The 22652-nt window shown below is 39.9% G+C and overlaps 3 protein-coding genes across 4 annotated transcripts; 2 read left to right on the top strand and 1 right to left on the bottom strand.

The window, feature by feature from the left end:
- Window positions 1-1080: 1080 nt before the first annotated feature.
- On the top strand, window positions 1081-3120 carry LOC124139475 (cartilage acidic protein 1-like). Its single transcript, XM_046506554.2, has one exon. It carries the CDS (start codon window positions 1168-1170, stop codon window positions 2956-2958), a length of 1791 nt encoding a protein of 596 aa, XP_046362510.2. The 5' UTR covers window positions 1081-1167; the 3' UTR covers window positions 2959-3120.
- Window positions 3121-6858: 3738 nt separating this feature from the next.
- On the top strand, window positions 6859-17797 carry LOC124139476 (stromal cell-derived factor 2-like). 2 transcript variants are annotated; one of them, XR_006861788.2, is made up of 7 exons: window positions 6895-7156; window positions 8450-8562; window positions 9867-9949; window positions 11564-11703; window positions 12647-12728; window positions 13731-14714; window positions 15211-17797. XR_006861788.2 is itself a non-coding variant. In XM_046506556.2 (6 exons), exons 1-6 carry the CDS (start codon window positions 7072-7074, stop codon window positions 13903-13905), a joined length of 678 nt encoding a protein of 225 aa, XP_046362512.1. In that variant the 5' UTR covers window positions 6859-7071; the 3' UTR covers window positions 13906-17797. The 2 variants fall into 2 exon arrangements, 1 of the variants encoding a protein (XP_046362512.1); XM_046506556.2 differs by having other exon boundaries at window positions 6859-7156; window positions 13731-17797.
- Window positions 17798-18830: 1033 nt separating this feature from the next.
- On the bottom strand, window positions 18831-21572 carry LOC124139518. The gene is made up of 4 exons (XM_046506640.2): window positions 21399-21572; window positions 21027-21091; window positions 20425-20712; window positions 18831-20154 (listed from the first exon to the last, which is right to left on the bottom strand). Exons 1-4 carry the CDS (start codon window positions 21495-21497, stop codon window positions 19518-19520), a joined length of 1089 nt encoding a protein of 362 aa, XP_046362596.1. The 5' UTR covers window positions 21498-21572; the 3' UTR covers window positions 18831-19517.
- Window positions 21573-22652: the final 1080 nt, after the last annotated feature.

Genomic DNA, 22652 nt, shown 5'->3' on the forward strand with positions numbered 1-22652 from the left:
GGAGCTTTGAACACACTGACATAATACATAAACAATTGACCATGGGCACTAACGAGAGTTTCCCCAGAGTAGTCTCCCCTAACCGTAACATCTAAAGTTGAGACCGCCTCCGTCAGAGCAGGTCAAATCGGCCTCATGTCAGAACAGCCCCAAAAACAAAAATGTCACAACGGCCACACAAAAAAATGAAGAAGAGAAAAACATATTTTTGAGTTTCGAGGTCGTTTTGACTACAATCCGCCTCGGTGGTCTAGTGGTAGAGCGTCCACCCGGAGAGTCCTACCAAAAGATGGTACTTGTTGTTACCCAGTCTGGCGCTCGGTATTCAGGGACTAAAACAAGGACTGGTTGGCTTGGAGTTAGTATACTGTGTCTGAGTTGGGTATTCATGTTCAACTGCGGCATGGTTACTCAGTGGGCTAGCACTATAAATCAGTCCGGACTAGTCCGAACTAGTACTAGCAGACACACACGTGCATGCACGTCGCTATATAAGTGAAATTATATTGAACGCGACGTTAAACTCTTTTTCACCTCACCTTATTATCCACATTATTAATTAGTTTTTTTTGAAGAAGTAGTGCCTTCTATATTGAAAACCTTGTCGAGTAGCTAACAGAGTCAACATGATGTCCAAAATGACTGGCTTTAACGTTATCACACATTTTGTTTGTTGTTTAACCCCGAACTCAGCAATATTCAAATTTTTGACGGCCTTCTGTAAATAATAGAGCCTGGTCCAGACAATCTAGTGATTGAAATCATGAGCATCGACCTACGCAACTGGGACACGATGACAAGCATCAACCAAGACAGTGAGCTTGACCACCCGATCCCGTTAGTCGTCTCATATACGACAAGCACAGTCTCCTCTTGCAGCAAGCATGGGTTGCTGAAGACCTATTATATATCTACCGGAACCTTCACGGGTCTGTTCTTTTTAAGCATCTGATTTTAACAATGGTATTTGAATCGTTTCAATTATCCTGTGTTGTTTTGGTTATTTGGACACTGAAGATATTCACAATATAAACCTTATCAAACCATATTTATAAAATCAAACTTTGTACGAAGTGGATTCTTTGTAGAGTTCCCAAAATCCCATTCCACTACATGATTCACAATTTACATTAAACCTCTTCCCACCAATGAGGTTTTTACCGGAAGATGATGGCTGCTTTTAATAAACAAAAGCCACGCACATGCCGGTCACTATTTCATAACAAATCACCTGTATGTTTAGAATACTCTCTGGCCATAATGTGGACTACGGTTTTGTTAACATTATCTACATGTTTTCAAATATGTTTGGTGTTTATATCCCAATGTTTATCTGTTGCTGCCCCAGAGTCGGAAGGAATGTTTCGTCGCCTACCATGGTTGGATAACATCAGTACGAGTGAACCCTTGCAGAGAAATTATGGTGTAGCCGCAGCAGATGTCGACTTAGACGGCCAAATTGAATGGCTTGTTGCTGGTTTCACAGGACCAAATTATGTCTTAAAGTACAATGCTGAATTGAATATATTACAAAACATCGCCAAGACAAATATTTCTTTGAAAAGCCTACTCGACCCCAAAGGCAGAGCTATAGGTGTTTGTGCTTGCGACATTGATGGGGACGGACGGGAAGAAATATATTTCCTCAACACAAATGATGCATATGCAGGGAAGTCCAGCTACGGTGACAAACTTTTTAAATACAGAAATGGCCAGTATGTTAATTTATTTGAAGATGAACCTAATAGAAGATTGGAAGCTAAAAATTACGCAGGCCGATCCGTAGCGTGCGTTGATCGCTTTGGCTCTGGTAAATATGCAATTGCCATAGCAACATATTCTGATTCTGGAACTGGTTGTTTTGCACTTTTGGAAATGGATGAATCTCACCCATATAATAATGTAGAAACTGGTTACGTCGTTCTTAGGAACGCTGCTAAGGACGCCAGAATAGACCGATCAACCGGTGGTAGAGGAATTGTAGTAGGACCCATCTTAAATAATGATGGGAGAACGGATGTGTTTTTTGGCAATGAAGGGAATAGACATCTAAATAACAAAGGAGAAAATTTTCTATTCCAGAATCTCGGAAATGGCTCTTTTGTTGATGTGGCTGGAGTTGTTGGCATTTCAGATGAGAATGAGAACGTTAGAGGCGTGGCCATTGCTGATCTGAACCACGACGGGCTAGTGGACATCGTTTATGGAAACTGGGAAGGAAAGCATCGTGTATTTATCCAGGAAAAATCATCTGGGCAAACCAAATTCAGAAATATCGCCATAGAGGCTTTAGAAGAACCATCTTTAATAAGAACAGTCATTGTTGCTGATTTCGATAATGATAGATCGTCCGATATATTTTTCAATAACATATACGGAATGTCATCAGTCCAACCAAATCGTCTATTTACTGTAAAGGCCAGGAAAGATGCATCTCCCTTAATCACACCATTGAATCCAGGGGATGCATTAGAAGAGGATGGGTGTGGCACTGGAGCTGGCGTGGCCGATATTGACAATGACGGACAGCTTGATCTGCTCGTGTCACACGGAGAAAGTAGTGCCCAGCCACTGAGGGTATACAGTGTTAATATTGGCGGTAAAAACAGTTGGATAAGGGTCGTTCCTCGAACAAAATTTGGTGCACCTGCACGTGGTGCTTCAGTTTCCATGGAAACATCAAGTGGTGACCAACAGCTGTCTGTCATAGACGGCGGGTCTGGATACCTGTGTCAAATGGAACCAGTCGCTCATTTCGGACTTGGAAAAGACACACCTGTAAAAATGCACGTGACGTGGCCCGATGGCAGGCGAGTATCACGTGACCTAACAGAGAATGATTCAAATACTGCGCATGTAATTGATCACCCAGACTTTGTACCACCCACATCGGATATAGTATCGAGTAGGAAAGTTAATGTGACGTTAACAAAGACCAAGACGCACGAAGAACTATAAACGCGAAATTATCAGGACTTTCGTAACGCCATTTTGCCATACGTACATAAGATAGATATGTGCATCGATACGTAATATTTAATGATACTAGACAGCGTGTCCGTCAAATTAAAAAAACCCGTGTATATTCTATCATGCGCATTAAAGTTTGAACACACATCATTATATTTTCATTTATACAACGTACGTACGTGATGATATGAATAAGACTGATTGGAAACAGCTTTTCGTCCGATTATATTGATTGGATACACTGGATTGAGAGTAGATTAAATACGTTGAAAGACATCTTCTTGTGTCTTGTCTACAAGTACGCCAATAGGAGAAATAAGAGGGTTCATGTCAACACACTGATTAATCTTATTAAAATCAGATCTTAGTTCTCGCTACTCGCTGTTTAGCGGCAGCAAGAACTAAGATCTAATTTTAATGAGATTGCACACTGATTATCTTATGTGGGCGAGGGGAGATCACTCTTAATACCTAATGGCTGTGAGTGAAGTGTTCGTAATATATCCCATGCGGCGACACTTGTTTTAGAACGGAAATGCCAGTTTCGGTTCGCAGACATTTGAAAGGGAGCTGGATTTGGCCCGATGCCAATATTGTGATGCTTTATATAAATTAATGTTATAAACTGCAATATGTATAGTATCATCGGTTATAAAAAGTAGTCTATTTTCAGTGATGTTTGACCACGCAATGACAATTACCATCCCTGATAATCACAGTGGGATTCTGGCATTATTCCTTGGTCTGGACAGTTCTTATTTGGTTTGAGGTCTTATCGTGAACTACGATGCAAATAGTGTTTTAAAATGGGGAATTCTAAATGATATATACTGAACAACAAAAGTTCCTGTGACATTGACACATACACGTGCATGCACGTCGCTATATAAGTGCAATAATCTTGGACGCGACGTTAAACCCAATTTCACCTCACCTCACCTGTGACATTGAATAAGATTTAATGCAAAGTTATGTTTTTTACCAAATCTGAAACAATTTCGGTTTGCAACAGATAAAAGACTCATGTAAGTGTTCAAATGCTTTAATTTGCCATACTGACTTCAGAAAATGCGTGATTTCATAAAAAAAATGAACATGCCAAAATGTCAATTTACAAATCCCTAACGTGTGTTCCACCTCTGGATGCGATGCAAGCAACACATCTTCGTCTCATGGAATTGATCAGGCGTCGCACAAAGTTCTCTGGGATATCTGTCCATATCTGTTTCGAAGCATGTTTCGAAGTTCCTGTAGTGTCTCAGAAACACGTGGTTGACGTCGAAGGCGCCGATCCATCTCATCCCACATGTGCTCGATTGGTGAGAGATCAGGGGAGCGAGCCGGCCAGGGGATGACATTCGCCTTGTTTTGTTGAAGGAATTCCTGAACAGGTCGAGCAATATGATGCCGGGCGTTGTCATGTTGAAAGGTACTACCTGGGCAATGACGCAAAAAACGGTAGAACAACAGGGCCGATTATCTCGTCGCGGTAGCGCTGTCCATTGAGATTTCCCTCTACCACTATCAAACGGGTCCTCTGTCTTGCTGTAATCCCACCCCATACCATAACGCTGCCGCCCCCGAACCGATCTTCTTCCATGAAACAATGATTGACGTAACGTTTACCTTGACGTCGGTACACTCGAATCCGTCCATCGCTGTGGCTGAGGTGAAAACGAGACTCGTCAGTGAATAGAACGTGTCCCCACTGCATGGCCGTCGAGCGTAGACGCTGTCTGCACCACTGTAGACGTGCTTGACGGTGGTTTCCTGTCAAAATGGGACGTCTGGCGGGTCTTCTGGCGACAATCCCTGCACATCTGAGGTAACGACGTACGGTTTGTGTAAATATTCGTCGAAGGCCAGGGATGCTTCTTGCAGTCACTGTTGCTGGCTGGAATCGATTTCGTAGGTGTATTGTTCGAATCCAGTTGTCTTGTCGATTATTGGTTACGCGTGGCCTGCCACTCCGATGATGGTCTCTGACTGCATTCGTCTGTTGCCAACGTTGCCATAAACACCAAATGGTGTTTCTGTGGACGTTAAATTGTCTTGCAACATCACGTTGACTCGATCCTGCTTCAAGCAGGCGCACGCAGACGCTCAATGGCTCGCAGACGCTCATTTTCGGACAGGCGTGGCATTTCGTAATGTTGAATAATTGCGTAATTTTGATGTTTTTCTGAGTGGTTGTTGTCAGCACGATGCTAAACAATGCATATGGAGTCCCGTAACGCACGTTTTTATACCCATTCTTGGGTAGTGAAATGCACGGGTGGCCCAGTCGTCTAAGGCGCGCCGCGATTCGCTTTGCAGAGCTGCACCATACCCGTGCTCGTGGCTTTCACCGAAGTGGTAAACGTCTGAGACCTGCATCACTTCGGACTTTCCTCCCACATTAAGCTGACACGCCGCGATATAACTGGAATACTGTTAAAAGCGGTGTTAAACCAAATTCACTCACTCTAAGAAAGCAACGCAGCTGTGAAAACAGACAGCGTCCATGAACGTTATGAAGCATTTATTAAGATGACGGAAAGTCGAAAGTAATCTGCATAATGAGAGATCCAAAACGGAATTTTACTGCATGAGACTATCATCGTTATGCGTATCGAATTGGGGTAAACAGAAGCCGAGACACTGACTTGCACGATAACACAAGATTGCACGATAAGTCAAATACGATTCAAATGTGCTATACATGCGGGTAAAAATATAAAATCAATGTAACATAATCGATATATATTTCAAATGAATCATTCTCGAACCAGTGTCTGCATTGGCAATGATTTGTTTTAGGCGAGTTTGGTTTAAGGCCGCGCTAGGTTAATAATAAAAAAAACCCCTGGTCCAGCGATTATGCAGTTAGGCGAGAGGATATGGATTCAAACCCAGTGTTGCTCCTATTTCGGTGATGCGACATGGATTATGAGTGGATTTTACAGTTTTTTAAAATATACATTCCGGCATTAATCAGGATGGGGACACCAAGAAAGTTGTAGCAATTGTAGCAATGTGGGATTCCAACCCGTGTTTCCGACGTGAGACAAACCAACGCTTTAACCACTGTTATTCCGCCGTTCCGGCACTGACTTGTTCAAGGCCGTTTACTGGTTTACGGGAGTTGTAGAACAAACTGTCCACTTGTCGAAATAACACTTTATGTAATTATAAACTTGTACAAAGAGGGACGTGAGATCCATTGCTTGCGTAGACATTATCTTCCGTTCAAAGAGATTTTTTAACCCTTATTACAAAAGTACAAAATTACATTAATTTTCCCTTTCTAGAGCAAGGAACTATATCTGATGAGTTTTTTCTCGGAAAAAATAAATAGTCGGTTTAGTAATTGATTCTAAGTCATATGTAAATGTGTAGGGAAATCATGTTTTTATGTTCCTGGTGTTGGTTTCGACATTGTTTTGTTTATATGCATATTTATGCGATATCATTAAAAGCTTCATCCACTCAAATTTACGTTGTATTCACACGTTACTCACACAGCAAACGTGCGGTGATGTACCCGAAACAGTAACCCATCTCACTCGGTCACTGCATCCACGGGTAAAGCGCGTATGTGGGTTTTAACAATTACTTACTTATAAAGTCTTATGAAATAACTAAATCGTTGAATAAAGATGCAGCTTCATATAAACATAAATACGATACAGTGTGAATTTAGTGTCTGATATGACACGGCATTGCCAAACATTATCTGGTCGTCTTCGGTTACGAGCGGAATTTCAAGCAAATATTTCTTCATCCGTTCCTTTTTTTCTTTCAGTTAGCATATTTACCAGTGTTGTCGGCTCCTCGATCATCCAGCGTGCTATGTCATCATTCCATTGATGAAACACTGGGTAATCGAGGATAATAATCACACGTGATTCCCAACAAAAGCAAATTCATGTTTCAGGTTGTCATGTAACCCCAAACATATCTGTTCTAAAAGGGCAATCTGAAAACAAGGAACAACAACACGACAAGAACCAACAAGGGAAAATTTGACAAGTGGTTCAAGGGAAGTAACTCCATTTGTTGTATTCTCCAATGACAGCCAACCACGTGTGGAGTTGAGCATTACGTGTCTAGTTTTCCAGCATGGCGGCGTTCGTAAAGGAGTTGCTGACTTGGGGTGCTTCACTTTTGTTTTTCTGCGGATTTATCAAACATGTTTTATCAAGAGGTACACACTTTTAATCTTTCATAGTTGCTGATATATCGTCAGTGATATAATCCTTCAGTGTGCTTTATCTGCCAAGATTTCTGATAAGATTGCTAATGACAAACGCTAGCACCGACATGGATAATAAATCCCTGTTCGGGGCAGGTATATGCCAATGAATAAAGGAGACATGTATTGTAGATGATTTATGTATAGGATGAACAAGAAGACATTAAATAAAGAAAATAGAATTATTTGGGTTTAATTAATTGAAAATATTAGGACGCTCGTTTTATGTCTACCTTTTGGATAAACCAGTTTATAGTCAAGTCTTACAAGGACAGTCTACAATGTTTAGCTTTAAATCTTATTTTGGAAAAATCATAACAACCCCTCTTCGGTAAATTTGTAGTTCAATTAATCATTGCATAGGCTTACCATTTGTTTTAAAATAAGTACTTAATTCGCTCGTCTTTTATTTAGATAGTCACTCTTTGTAAATACTATCTTGATCTCTGTATGTACATATGGTAGGTTTAGCAAGACAAAACTTACATGGTTTATTTTAGTTTTTGTTTGTTTGTTGTTTAACGCTGCACTCAGCAATATTCCAGCTATATGACGGCGGTCTGTAAATAATTGAGTCTGGACCAGACAATCCAGTGATTGACATCATGAGCATCGATCAACGCAATTGGGATCGATGACATGCATCAACCAAGTCAGCGAGTCTGACCACCCGATCCCAGTGTCGCCTCTTACAACAAGCATAGTCGCCTTTTACGGCATGTGTTTTGTGGATCAAAATAAATGTTATTGTGAACAAGGTTGTGATAACCAGTGCAGTCAACATCATTGTTGAAGTTGAAGGGACCTATACGTAAATAAATCATGTTAACTGAGGTTTGACTCCACCGAAAAAAATGAATAAGGAAGGAATATGCAGGGACCAAGTTCAACACAAGGTTCGACACAGCAGTTTTTAACTGTAGGTTCTATTTACTTACTCTAATTACCATATCATGATGTGGCAGTGCATCAATATTAACATTTGCTCATAAATAAGTCAATACATCAACAGTTCATCAATTATTTGCCCTACCTATATAGTACCCTTATTGCTTGTATCATTGCTCATGTTATCAACCCCTGGTTTGCACAACTTGATAATTTGAGGCGAAATGTTGCTGTTATATACTGCTTATGCAAACCAACATTTAATCATCAGTTAATCCTTGAAGTAAATGAAAAGAATGTTACTGATGTTAATGCCTTGGTGTAAAATAGAATGCTCTATAAACTATCTTGTTTCAGAGATGGACTATGAGTTTGTGACATGTGGCTCGACTATGAAGCTGCTCAACACCTACTCCAGTGTCCGCCTGCACTCACATGACGTGAAATATGGCTCGGGAAGTGGACAGCAGGTAAAGATGGTGCCCCTGTTCTCACAAGTTGTTTATTGCTATTTGAGATACATGTTTATGTACTCTTTGATTGAAAAAGTTATGATCCTAAAGCAGTTGGTATAGCAATGCAAACCAAGCTTATTATTTGGGGCAGTGTTCGAAGTAAGTGCCTGCCCATTGGCCTGTAGTTGGTAGATCTCGTGTCGGGCCCGTAGTTTCAAAGTTCTATTGGTCCCCATGGCCTGCAGTTAAGTACAATGTAATATGTCTATTTATTTGTTGCATTAAGATTTAAGTTTTTTAAATGATGGCCTCACAAGTTTCCTCGGGGCCTGCAGCTTATAAAGTCTGAGCGTTCTGATTTTAGCCTGATATTGTTTATTTTTTTTAAAAACTAGGCACAGGTAGTCAGGCCATTTGCTGCGGAAAGTTGTGTCCGTTAGTTGTGCTAGAATTTGATGATTGTTGTTTAAAATACTGACTGGGATTCTTGATTTGTCACAAGTGCCTATCTAGGACCTGCACATCTTCAGGATTTCCTCTCATATTTAACTGACTTGCTGTGATTCAACTGAAATGTTGTTCAAAACAGCATTAACCTAACTTTCTCCTTCACTATTTGACTCTTGTCTTGAATAATATATGCTGGAATTTCTAGCCTCTGAGGTGAAAATATTATGTGTCTGGTTGGAATATATCCCCCAGGGGCATTGGAGGTGCCAGTCTGAGATATATATAGGCTTCCAAAATATGTGCCTGTCACACAGAAATTGGGGGAAAAGTTACTTTGTTAGAAATTGGGATGTCTTTTAAAGTTCTTATTTTGTGGAAATCAGAGATATTTTTACATTCAGTACTCTTCCGGTAATTTTAAACTAAGCGTTTGAAGCCTCTTACTGTACACTTGTCCTGTTATTGATGGAATCTGTGTCACCTCTGCAAAGCGTTTAACATCATTTATGACTATTATCATGGTAATAAAATGAATTTTGGAAATAAAATATAATCCAATTTCCAGTGTCCAAGTGAAATTGCCTGAAAATTGCCAAAGCGGCATGAAAAATACTCATTCACACTAATGTTAATCACTGATCCTAACAATCTTTTTGTAAATTCATGAAAATACAACTTTACCTTATTAAATTTTTTAGATGGATGTATTTTTGATGAGAACTTTCCTTCCAAAAAATATACTTCTCAAGATGTTGTTGTTGTTGTACTTGATATTAAAATAATGCCATCTTAGGATTTTTGCCCAAACTATTAACCTGTCTTCTGTCTCTGCCTTTTCTGCTGTTTCATGCTGTTTGTTGTTTTGTTAGTCGGTGACTGGTGTCGACTCATCTGATGATCACAACAGCTACTGGCAGATCCGGGGCAAGACCGGAGCTACGTGTATGCGAGGGTAAGGGGAGACAATCAACTTGGTTGACATGATTTCTGGTTTGACTGTTTTAGACATGATTAATTACAGGCTCCAATGAAATGGCAGGACTTCTGCAGTGTAAAAGAAACAAACTTTCTGAGGAGCCCTTATTTTCTGTTCACAACATCACATGGTGAAAATTCATTCTTCATATGTGGTATAAATGCAGCTTGTGCCACAAGTTTTGAGTCTGCCAGCTCAAACTTTGCTCTTAGCATAACTATTTAATGACTATGTACTGTATGTAAGAAATAAACCACGAGTGTGAGTTGTACAAAGAAACACTGCAGGGAGAATAAACCATGAGGGGTGCAGTGCCAAGTGGTTTATTCTCTCTGCAGTGTTTTATTTTCGATAAACAATGACACAAGTCGTTCATTTCTTATATGAAATACAAATATTATGTACAGCCTCTTAAGGATGTTATTAAAATATACAAGCTTTAAAAATATTTACCCATATTTCAATAATGACACCCTGAATAGAATCTGACCTCGGCAATGTCGGACAAGTCCATTTTATGGAAGGGGGCAGAGTAAATTAATTTGGTATTTCCCGCATATTCTCACAATTTGCATGCTGATTATCTGTACCTTTACCCCACAATTAGATGCGATCGTTTGGCAGCTGCGTTTATCTACGCTGCCCAGCTACATCTATAGGGGAACAGCTCACTAGATATCCCTCTTCAAAATAAAATCGTCCTATTTACAATGTCATGAAATTGTGAGCGCATTTTCGAATTTCCAGAAATTCATGATAGAACAATGTTTTATCGTGAAATAAACCATGCTTTGTTCTCCATGATTTATTGCATAGCTATCTTTTATTACAATATAAAATGTATCTGCCATGTATGGACTACTATTCTGGACAAAACAGAATTTTACTTGAATCGGCCTTTGGACGAGTGGTTATGGTCGCAGACTGTAAATGGTATTTTCAAATTGATTGTGATTAAAAGTAAATGCAGTAAACAGCAACCCACATTGTCGTTTATTATCCCCCAGGCATATACTGCTGGGGGATATAGCGATCAGCCAGTCTGTCCGTCTGTCCGTCCGTAATCATTTCCTTTTCCGGGGCAGAATTCCAAAACCATTCAGTGTATTTGATCGAAACTTGGCAAATCTATCAGGCACATACTGAAGTGGTGCCTTTTGATATTTTGGGATTTTTCTAATTTTTAATTTTTTAAATTTTTATGGAATGAAGTTGGACATAGACTCAATTGGGGATGGGGTTCGTTTCCGGGGCAGTATTCGAAAACCATTCAGTGTATTTGAGCGAAACTTGGCAAAGCTATCAGGCACATACCGAAGTGGTGCCTTTTGATATTTTGGGATTTTTCTAATTTTTATTTTTTACAATTTTTATATTGAAAGAAGTTGGACCTAGACTCCATTGGGGAACGGGTTCGTTTCCGGGCCAGAATTTGAAAACCATTCAGTGGGTAAACAATTTTTGCTTCTTAAAGAACATTGAACTGTTAACTCATTACATAGAGAATTGCACATTTACTAGTGGTTACTTTACAGACAGCTGTCGGGGGGATATGTCATCTTTCTGATGACTCTTGTCTTATTTTTGCAGGAGTCCGGTGAAATGTGGCCAGACAATCCGTCTGATGCACTTATCAACAAAACGTAATTTACACAGTCATCACTTCCAGTCTCCTCTGTCTCACAACCTGGAGGTCAGTGCCTTTGGGGAGGAAGGAGAGGGCGATGAAGGTCAGTACGGGCGGGAAATTGTTTATAACATTATTTAGTTATGGCCAATCAAAACCCTCTATGACTGTCACCGTAGGGTTTACTTCTACATTATATAGATACGCTGATAGATCAGAAATACTGATCAAAGTGACCTTAGAACAAACTCATTCATGGACTCCCTTAGATGATGACAGCCCAATAGATTGGATGTTGGCCAGTTTTGCAGGAAGTGCTAGACTTTCATGCACAGAGTGATCGTAGTGCTATATGTCATAAATAATTGATATGGGTTTGATTCTTTGTTAAGAAGGGGACATTGTCTTAGCACAACCATTACTTCCAAGTACGGCGTAGTTTGTTTCATAACACTGGTAAAATATGTCAGGTTCATTCATTAATCATCACTGAGATGATTATCCCATGCCTGGTCTAGTGGATAGAGTGTCTCCCTTGGGAGGGGAAGGTTGGTGGTTCGATATCTGGCCGTGTGATACCGAAAGGTGTTAAACGATAGTCCTTTTTTGTTTATTGTTTAGCACCACACTCAGAAATATTCCAGGTAAATGATGGCGGTCTGTAAATAATGAAGCCTGGACCAGACAATCCAGTGATTAATATCATGAGCATTGATCCGTGCAATTGGGATACGATGACATGCATCAACCAAGTCAGCAAGCCTAACCACCAGATCCATTCTTTTTCCCTCTTACGACAAGCGTGGGTTTCTGAAGATACTTGTTGTTTTTCTGGGTGCTGCTTTGTATTAAGGGGATTTAAAAAGATTGGTCAGATAGGAGTCAGTATATTGTCCCTGAGTGGGGTATCCATGTTAAACTGTTCAACATGCCAGGAGATGGTTGTGAAGTTCCCAAGTGGCAGAAAACTAACGCCTTCACTCCTTTGTTTATTATTAAGCCTTCTTTGTCTTGCTATTGATATGTTGTTGGGCATGCTGCTGCAGGTGACAACTGGGTGATTGTGTGCAGCACCAAGCACTGGAGCAGGAGAGACAAAATCAGGATCAAGAATGTCGTCACAGAGCAGTGAGTACTCAAGCCATTCCCCCAGGGGAGTTTGAGCAGACCCCCAACACCCATGCTGGTCATAACAGCCCACTGAATTACAGAATGGCTGGTTACAATGTCTGACCTTGCAAATTGTTGGCCGTCATGCCCACACTCAATGGATTGTTGTTCATACTATCCACCACTGCTTTGCTTCAGCCTGACTGGGGCGGTCGGGTAGCCTAGTGGTTAAAGCGTTCGCTCGTCACGCCAAAGACCCGGGTTCGATTCCCGACATGGGTACAATGTGTGAAGCTCATTTCTGGTGTCCCCCGCCGTGATATTGCTGGAATATTACTAAAAGCGGCATAAAACCATACTCACTCACTCACTTGAGCCTGACTAACTATGGTGAAAAACAAAATGATTATTCTTGATAGGGATATTCCAGTTATTCTATAATACACAAACTGATCACTTGTATTAAATATGTTTGTAAATATTATGAAATAACACTGTATCTGCATGACTTATCATGCTTATACTTGCATCAGTTTTACTTGTTAAACTGCATGTCCAGAATGGTCAATGAATTCCTGGCTCTGAATAAACTACAACAATGGCATGACGCCATCATGATAATGGTGTTAGCCTCAGTCAACTCAGGAGCATATATGCCATGAATCATGTGATCCCAGCCTTTTCACTGATAACTAACAGACTGACAGCCTCAACATAAATAACATATTCAGTCATTCTTTCATGTTACAAATCAAACAGGCTCACATTAAGTCTCTGAAATGAAATATTTTGTAGAGAGTTATATGAGATAAATTGTCTTTGATATATAAGGTTGAAGGAGCCCAGAGAATCTCTTCATTTTCTGGAAACTGAGGAAATCTATACTTGCCAAAGTCTTGTAGACCTGCTGGGTAATTTCAGATGTGATTGTTTCAAGATCTCTATGAGAGACTACAAACCATACTCTATTGTTTGAACTTCACTACTGCCCTCCCTTAAGTGTTGTGTTTTGTATTCCAGTTACTTACATGTGAGCGGTGACAGCTATGGCCGTCCGATCCACGGACAGCGCGAGGTCAGCGGCTACCCCACACCATCCGAGATGAACTACTGGATAGTCAATGAGGGCATCTTTATCAAGCCGGCCAATGATCCCAACACAGGGAAACTCATGCATGATCATGATGAGCTTTAATACAACACCATATTAGGACAAAACTTTGTACATTACCATATAACTATATTTGTTTATCTACAAATGTGTTGATGAATTAGACTCATATGTTTGTTGTTTTTTATATTTTGTAACCGTCTACAGAAAGTACCGAAAGTTTCTTGTTGAACGAATACTTTGAATTGAGCCACAAAACGTTCTGTCTTGTTTCCCATTGTTGTGGATTACCTCCCTTTGATGGACATGATTGGCTTGTTTCTGTCCTGCAGTGAATGTGTTGTCTGGATTTGATTTATCAATATTTGTATTTATTTTTGAAACAAATATAATAAGATCCACACTGAGTGATGTTTCTTGCACTTTAAAAAAAATAAGGTGTTATGAGATGCAGGGTTAGAAATTAATTTTTATTTTCACAAGTCCACAAGAATCATCTACAAAGTGGTTGTCCAAAAGGAAATGTCATCAGTCCATTCTGAAGTGGATTATTCTCAGACTGGCAGATTTATGTCAGTTTTGAACAGTGGGTTAGTTAAATTTCATATGTGAATTTATTTTGAGGTTTAGAAAGTTTGTATTCATATCTTAATCTAGTTCCATCAATCCTGCTGTTTGTGACACCGGAACTCTGACCTGTGGATATATAGAGGTAAAGGGCAGATATATGTACATTGGACGAGTATACCAAGGTTACATTAACAGGGCATTTTACTGAAAGATTGGTAAGAATGCAGTCAAAGTGTTGTCAGAGGTGCAGTTGCTTTTTTGATAGCACATGTTTTTATAGAGATATAATTTGTCTACATTTAATTCTGTGATTGAGTATATTTGTTTATTTTGTGGGATAGCTGAGTGTTTCCCTGTGTTCATCAAGGACAGGTTTGGGGTGTCATACCCTACAATGGTTTCTGCTCAATCTGTGTCCCTGCCTTGTTACAGTACTACAGTACTGTGTTAGCAGCTTCTCTTATTGAAGGTAGGCCTGTAATAATTCAGTTTGTCATGATACAAATCATACAATATACATGTGTATCTTGATATATGTGTCTGCCCAGAGAGGGGAAGATCTGTGGTCTGATCTCTAGTTGTGTCATACTGAAAGAAGTTAAAAGATGGTACTTATTGTTACCCTGCCAATCTTTTGGCAAAAAGGGGATGAAACTAGGACTGGTTGGCGCGGATTCAGTATACAGTGTCCGAGTGGGATATCAATGTTAACTGTGGCATAGTTTCTCAGTGGGCTGGAACTATTAAACCGGCATTAGTCCGGACTAGTACAAGCAGCCATATATTTGACCTTACATTAATATATAACTTAGTTTTAAGGTCGTGATACATATTCATCTCAGTATAAGGTAGAGATACGATATATGTTTAAAGGTCGCAATGCAATACATGCCTTATTTATTAGTGAATATTTTGATAATATACAGTTGAGTCTAATTCATTAATACTTAATCTATTAACAAACAAAATGTCAGAGGGCGTTGTTCCATCATCATCAGATTCATTTGTTTTGTGTCCATGAGTATCTTTATACTTTGTTTCTTTGAAAAGTGATTGTCTCAAAAGTCAATAGTACCACCTTGAGAGGATGTAATCTTTGTATCTATGCTATTATTTAAAAAAAGTGGGTATACAACTTTTGACTGGGGTGTTATGACTGAGGTGTATACATTAAGACCAGGGCCCACTTGCACAAAGCGATCTTAGCGCTAAGATGATCGTAACTCCCATACTTTAACATAAGCTTACAATAGTCCTAGCACTAAGATTGCTTTGTGCAAGTGAGCCCTGTTCAGTATCTAATTTTACTCCCAGCTATAGTGGAACATACCGGGGTAAGTAGGATTTCAGAATTGGTAATGTTAATACATAGATGCCATCCATGGTATATTTTGAAACCTATCAAGCGAAAGGGCTGATATTTCAGAAGCTTCTTTATGTACTTTGCTAGTAAATGTCACTAGTGACATTGATTTTAAAGTATACTTTTCCAATCGTATGTTTTCAAGTTGATAATCCAGTTCACAGCAAAATTAGAATATTTCATCTTTGGCAAAATATTGGTTGGAATTAGCAAGTCACAGATGCAGCTCATACAGGAGTCTAGTTATCTGTTTTATTTCATTAGGTGGTTAACAAAACTGACCAAACTGAATTAAATTAGAGAGGCCTTATTTTGTTCAGCTATCTCTGTGTCGTCCCAGAAAGCTAGGGCACTACAACTGAAACGTGAAACTCAGTCTTGCCAAGTGTTGTTTTCATCCAGTTTTAAATGTATGTTTATTTGGATGTTGATTTCTGTTCTTTTCAACTACCTATATTGAATTTTGGGGCGAAAACATTGTAAACTAACCAACAAAAAGTAAAAGGCTCTTGAAGGTTCTTGGTGATAACAAATATATATTTCTTGTTTTGTCTGCAATGCAAAACTTGCACTGTGCAACATAAATTATTTTGAAATTTCACCTCAACAGATTTGGCATTTCAGATGCCCAACACAAATTATAGATTTTAGTACATACATGTATACAAAAGGATGATCACTCAGTCAGTATCTGTCAATGTCATCAATCATGAGAATTCCTTAACTGTATTAAAAAGACAAAGTGATATACTAGTATGTATGAATTTGGGTGACAGATTTTCAGTTGTTAGCGGATTTTCCGCTGACTTTGTGAACAGGTCAAGCTTGGGTGAATGCTGTGTGACACTGCATGGTTGCCATGGATTTGTGGTGCATGTGCTGGATGTGAATGTTAGGATTGTTTGGAGGAAACCTTCCCTGTATCATCTGATGTTGGTGCTTCTTAACCTCTTTTGTTTTCTGGTGTATTTATTTCAAGGTTACAACTGTAAATATATCTATGTAGTGATCATGGTGATGATTGTTCTTTTCAACTAATAATGTGTTGGTTGAATGTATTTGTGAGTAACAGAATTGGGCAGAGGGTAGAAGTGGTACTACAATCGAAGTGTTTTTCTGTATAAATCTATTTATCCTTGTTCGGGGCTGATACATCACATGACACTGCCCTACTTTTGAATATTGTGTTTGAACTCATTAATTGTTAAAGTTGTGAGGAATCTTTTCAGAAGGTCTGTTTTAAGAAAGAATGAAGATTTGAATGAAACGGAAACATGATACTTCTATTCACTGAACATGGGAATTCATCGCCAATAAAGGCCCCCACCAGACTGTGCATGGGTACTCAAGCTTCATCATTATAAGCAAGATAATCCTTTTTGGGGGGAAAAAACATGAAAAACTTCAGATCCTGGTTAGCAACCCTTTCCATCTTAAATCTACTTTAGAAAAGAGGTCCTCTGCCTGAAAATCCTTTTCAACTACCGGTAATTGCCTCTGGATCATTTGTGCAGTGGCCTGTATATTCAAATTTAGGTAGACTGATGATCATTCATTAATTTAACTCCATCATGAGTGAAGCTGTATCTTGATGTGCAGAGTTGCATCCCTTGGCTGCCAGGATCTGCTGGTCATGAGGCAGACTTCAAGAATCTGCCATGTTGTGATCCCTGGTCTGTCAGTTTGGGGGTTTCTTAGATTGCCGGAGCGTTACACCCTGTGTCATCTTGAGCTTCCTTCACACATGCCTGGTATTACAACCATCGTTCAAACCCAACTTAAGATGTATACCTCAAGAAGTGAATCAAACTGAATCCTGGCTTCATTCATTTTATTGTCCCTCAGATCACCTGTTTTACCATGTTATGTGTTGATAGGGATTTAGTCTATTTTGTTGTCATTTACATTTTCTGTTGTTGAGAATGTTTGCTATTGTACATACATGTGTACATGACGAAGATAAGCCTTGTTCAGGATATGTTGCTGATGTTGTAACAACATTCAGAGGTGTGCAAGAGTGAGTGAAATAAAGTGTAATTTAAAGTTTCTTGTAATGTCATTCATTCCATGTGGAGGGTACTCTGTACCTTACCAAAAGCGGTCCAGCAACCCGTGGTTTAGAGGTGCTTTGATTCAAGTACCGAACAAGCCAAGACCTGGGTGGCCTAGTGGATAGAATGTCTGCCTGGAGAGGGGAAGTCAGTAGTTTGATCCTGACAGTGGCATACCAAAAGATGTTAAAAGAAGGTACATATTGTTACCCTGCCTTTTGCTCGGTATTAAGAGGATAAGTGCAGTGATCTTGAAGGCAATGTTAAACCACATGTCACCTCACCTGCAACAAACCTTGAATATGTTGGTTACTATGGTCATGGGTGGATGAGCCTCTCTACAGACTTGCTAAAACAATCACAAATTTGTTCAAGAGGTTAAAACAGTATATAAAGACTCCCTGATACTGTTCAAAGCAGTGTAAAACCAGAATCCCTCACTCCCACATTAACTGACAGGCCATATAACTGAAAGGCTGTTTCAAGCAGCCTTAAACCCATCTCAAATATTGGAGATTTAATATTAGACACTGGAGGGCGTTCTTCATCCTCGGCTTTTATTCGCAAAGGTAATAATGGGGAGAAATCTGTGTATAAAAAGTACCCGACGTTTCATCGACTAGATGTTTGTTTAATCAAGGAAATATGGTAATCACGATTACTCTGCAGATTAACTTGATACCCCTTATATTAAAAACAGGAGGTATATATAACAACAAAAATAAGCAAACTATCAGTTCCACACTTGTGTTAATTGGTTTGATAAAAATTGTAAATGCCATAACCTGCGACACTTTGGCTTTCATTCCATGTTGAGCTGTCATGCAAAGTTTGTTCAACTCAACCATTTTGTATATTGTCAAATGTACGTTAATCCTTTGTTTATTCAATTTGGATGTAGCCAGTTCCTGACTTCTTGTCCAAAGCATAGATAATCTATTAGTATCATTCTAGCGAATAGTGAGAATTTCGACATTTTGAATTAATTGCAGGGTTGGCTGTGTTTCAGGTGGTAAGCTTGGGCTTTCTTCCGTCTGACACAAACATATACAACACAAAGGGCTAGATATTATTTGAACAAAGTTTTATTCACAAAACAGAACATGAACTGCAACAACAAATACTTTTTTTTTCTGAAATAACACCATGAAAATTTCCACATTAACTTCTATGATTTTAGTAGAATTAGATTTTTTTTTACATATTGTAATTGTATATCATAAAAAAGTATAACGTGCAAACTAAAATCAAGTAGATATTTTTGAGAGATTGGTCTCCATTTAAACTTTCGCATCTTCTTCACTGCATAATGTTCATCATAAAATTGACAAATGTAAGCTTATGTAAGTTTCCCCATGCCCAGTCTTGAAGGAAAGTAGTGTTCCATCAGGTAGTATCCTATTTATATTCTTGTATCCAGCACATCCAGGTGGCAGTACAAAATTTCCATTCATGCAGATGTCACTATCACAACAAGGCGTGTAATACCATCAACGGGTGTCCAAGTCCAGCAAAGGAACAACTGCACCTCCAGGTGATCACCAGCCAGCATAAACTCCAATCCTGTCACTGACACTGTCACTATCACAGAAGTGTTTTGGGTGCCCGATCAGTCAGCAGCATCTCTTGCCCTTTCCTCAGCCACTCAGAGGGACAAATGCAGCCCTAGGTGATGGCATCCCAAATGCTGGGGGAGGGTACTGCCAGCGAGATTATCCCCCTTGCGACATCGACTCGACCTTGAACCCTGTCACCGAGTACTGAGTGGGTCGTGTGGCCATACCACCGTAATAGGCCACCACGTGACTCAGGGAAGGGAACCTCAGAAGACTCGCCTTCCCATCAACGTCAGTGGCGCCCAAAACATCCTTGGCATGGCTGTCCACAACCACCCAGCCACCAGCAGGGTTCTGCAGCAAGGCCGAGCTTCTGCCGTTAAAGGTGATAACTGCTCCCTGGCAGTCCTGGGCATTGAACACCCTCCCCACCGCATCCCCGAAATCCCTGAGGGGCTGACCTGGCATCCATTCCCAGGTCAGCTGGCTCCTTAGGGAGTTCGAGTCCATGTTGCCAGGGTACAGTAGTCCCTGCATTTCGCTTACTCGGCTGCACTGGACAGGCCATCTCGACTGGGAGTCTTCAGGCTCCTCCAACATCTCATCTGCTGCCAGATGTTTGCTGATAGGAGCCTTACTTCCCATCGTGCCGAGCATGGTGTCATGAAGACGGTCCCCTATGACGAGGACACTGTCCAGTGTGGCTGGAGTCCAGAGACCCACAGGGACAACCGAACTGGCAACAATGGCGGTAAATGCCATCGAGGTGCATTGTGTGCCAGCATGCCTTGATCTGAAAGATACAGCACAATTAAGAACCTATTGAAACTTATTTAAAGTAACTTGAGATGAATCATGTTTAACATATAACAGTATGTCTACAATACTATATACAATGATGACATTAAATATATATATGTCTTGAAACAGAATCTACTGGCCGTAACAATAGTGATGAAAGTTGTATGTATGGATCACTGATGACTGATGACAACTATGTTTCTGTTAGAAATGATGGTATTTCTTATAAGTTACAATGATTTAGCTATAACAGTCGACTTACGGGCTCCACACTTCTGGAATATGACCTTGGTGGAAGTGTCCGTGGATAGAGTATCTGCATTCAGGCAGACTGGACACTTCCACCGTGTCCTTGACCTCTGTAGCTGACTGGCTAGACGTGGGTGGGAGTTCACTACAGGTTTGGGCTGCGTGTGCAGACCTTGATGGGAGAAGAGGGTGTTGCCCGGCCGGGGCACCACACCCACACACTCCAGCTCGAGGGCCTATGTTGTAATCCCCTGGGGTGGGGGTAAGGAAGCCCTTTAAGTCCAGAGTAGGCTTCTGTGACCTTTAATATAAAGAGAAAAAACATTTAGGTCCAAAGCAAGAACTTAAACTGAAGGAACGGCTTCAGACACTGACAAAAACGCCAGAACTATTCTTGTTGAAACTACAACATGTCAGGTATGGAGAATGGCCTACGATTTTTGTCTTCTGTCTGTATTCTAACTGCTACCCAAAATATAAAAAAAGAATTTTACAGTTTACTCAAACTCGAAAATAAATATGCTGAGTAACATGGCAAATAAGACAATGAAGGCACGAATAGTTAGCCAGTTTCATACAGAAGTATAATCATACACACAATAATTAACCTCTTACCCATTGAAAGAGCTTGATGCAAGTGCTTTTCTCTGTGTCTTCTTGTAATGGTTAACCTCGTCATCCTTCAAATCAATCAGCTTAACGTCAGTTACGACATAGAAAAATACATAAATTTTTACTGTCTGTGTAATGTGTAACGTGTACCCCCACTTCTAATGTGCTGTTGATTGTTTGATTAAAAAAAACCTGGGGTCAGTCAGTAAGAGAGATTATCACAGATTGCTATTGGTACATTAATTATTTACAAGTTATTAAGCCTAGCCCATATCATAAAAGAAAGACCGCCCCAGTGATCGGCGCGCCAACGTGTACACGACCTTATTTGCGCAACAAAACACTGAAAAAACACTGACACACACTATTACTTACAGCTACTCGAGATGTACGCCAGAATCTCCGGGCCTGTCGAGAACACCACTTCCTGAGTCTCCGGAAGTACGACTGGGGAATGTGGATCTTACACGCCATTTAGGCCAGAAACAGATTTACCAGTGTCAGAGCTGCTGCATAATCGAACGTCCCGCTTGGCAACTCAAGGCAACAATCGCGTGACGTCATGAGGAACAGCCAATCAGTGTCCATCACCAAGGGCTGTTCATACTCCATACAGCGACAATAGAGTAACTAACGGTGCAAGGAATTCTTATCAAAGATCTAACCATTTTACTGAACGATCGATGAGACATTACACATACTTCCTTACAAAGAGTATTTTATCTCTCACGTATTGAATATTCTATGTCAATTACAATTACACAACTGCCATCTATTCAAACTACCACTGAGAGTAGATTAGAAAATAAACCCAAGTATATTCTTGTAAAGTTGCAGTTGTAAAGTACATATCTACGGTTATAACGAACTCAAATGGACCATTAATTTTAGTTCGTTATAACCGTAGTTCGTTAATAGCATATATACAACATCTATACAGCAAGTGGCAGGGACCAAAAATTAAGTTCGTAATAACCGTCAGTTCGTTATAAGCGTGTTCGTTATAAACGTATTTTACTGTATAATGTGTGAGTGAGTTGGGTCAGCCGCTTCTCTTTTCTCATTGACTGTACCTGCTATGTCCTACTCACTGTACTGGGGAACAGGAGCTTCATCCAAACTAGGATGAAGATATATTGTCCCGCTCAAGCAAAGTATAGGAACACATAACTGATGAACCCCCCAAATTTTATTGGAAGGTTATTCGAAGTAGGTAAATAACATTACCGTATAGTTTATTTTTCCACGCATTTTAAAGCCATTGTGATGACGTCACGGTATTGATCTTGCAGTTGATTCTGAACCAGGAATTCACTGGCCATTCTGAATGAGTATTTTCAAGTAAAACTGCCGCAACGAAAGTTCATTATGCAAATATTTGGAGAAATTATGTATTAACCATTACATGATCAAGTCAGAAAATCACTCGACACGGTTGATAGAATAATTCTACTCCCGGAATCAACCGATTCTCATGATTTCTACATTACGTAATTTTTTTTTTCCGTCTTTAAGCTGATACAGCAACCGTTAAACTAGGAATATATATCATAATAACCAAGTCAAGATCTTCTGCAATCGAGCACATGCACATGTGGAAAGTGTCTCGATTCACATCGTGACCCATTT

This window comes from Haliotis rufescens, unplaced genomic scaffold (assembly GCF_023055435.1).
Source record: "Haliotis rufescens isolate VD_foot unplaced genomic scaffold, xgHalRufe1.0.p SCAF_1, whole genome shotgun sequence".
In the NCBI taxonomy this organism is placed as follows: Eukaryota; Metazoa; Mollusca; class Gastropoda; order Lepetellida; family Haliotidae; genus Haliotis; species Haliotis rufescens.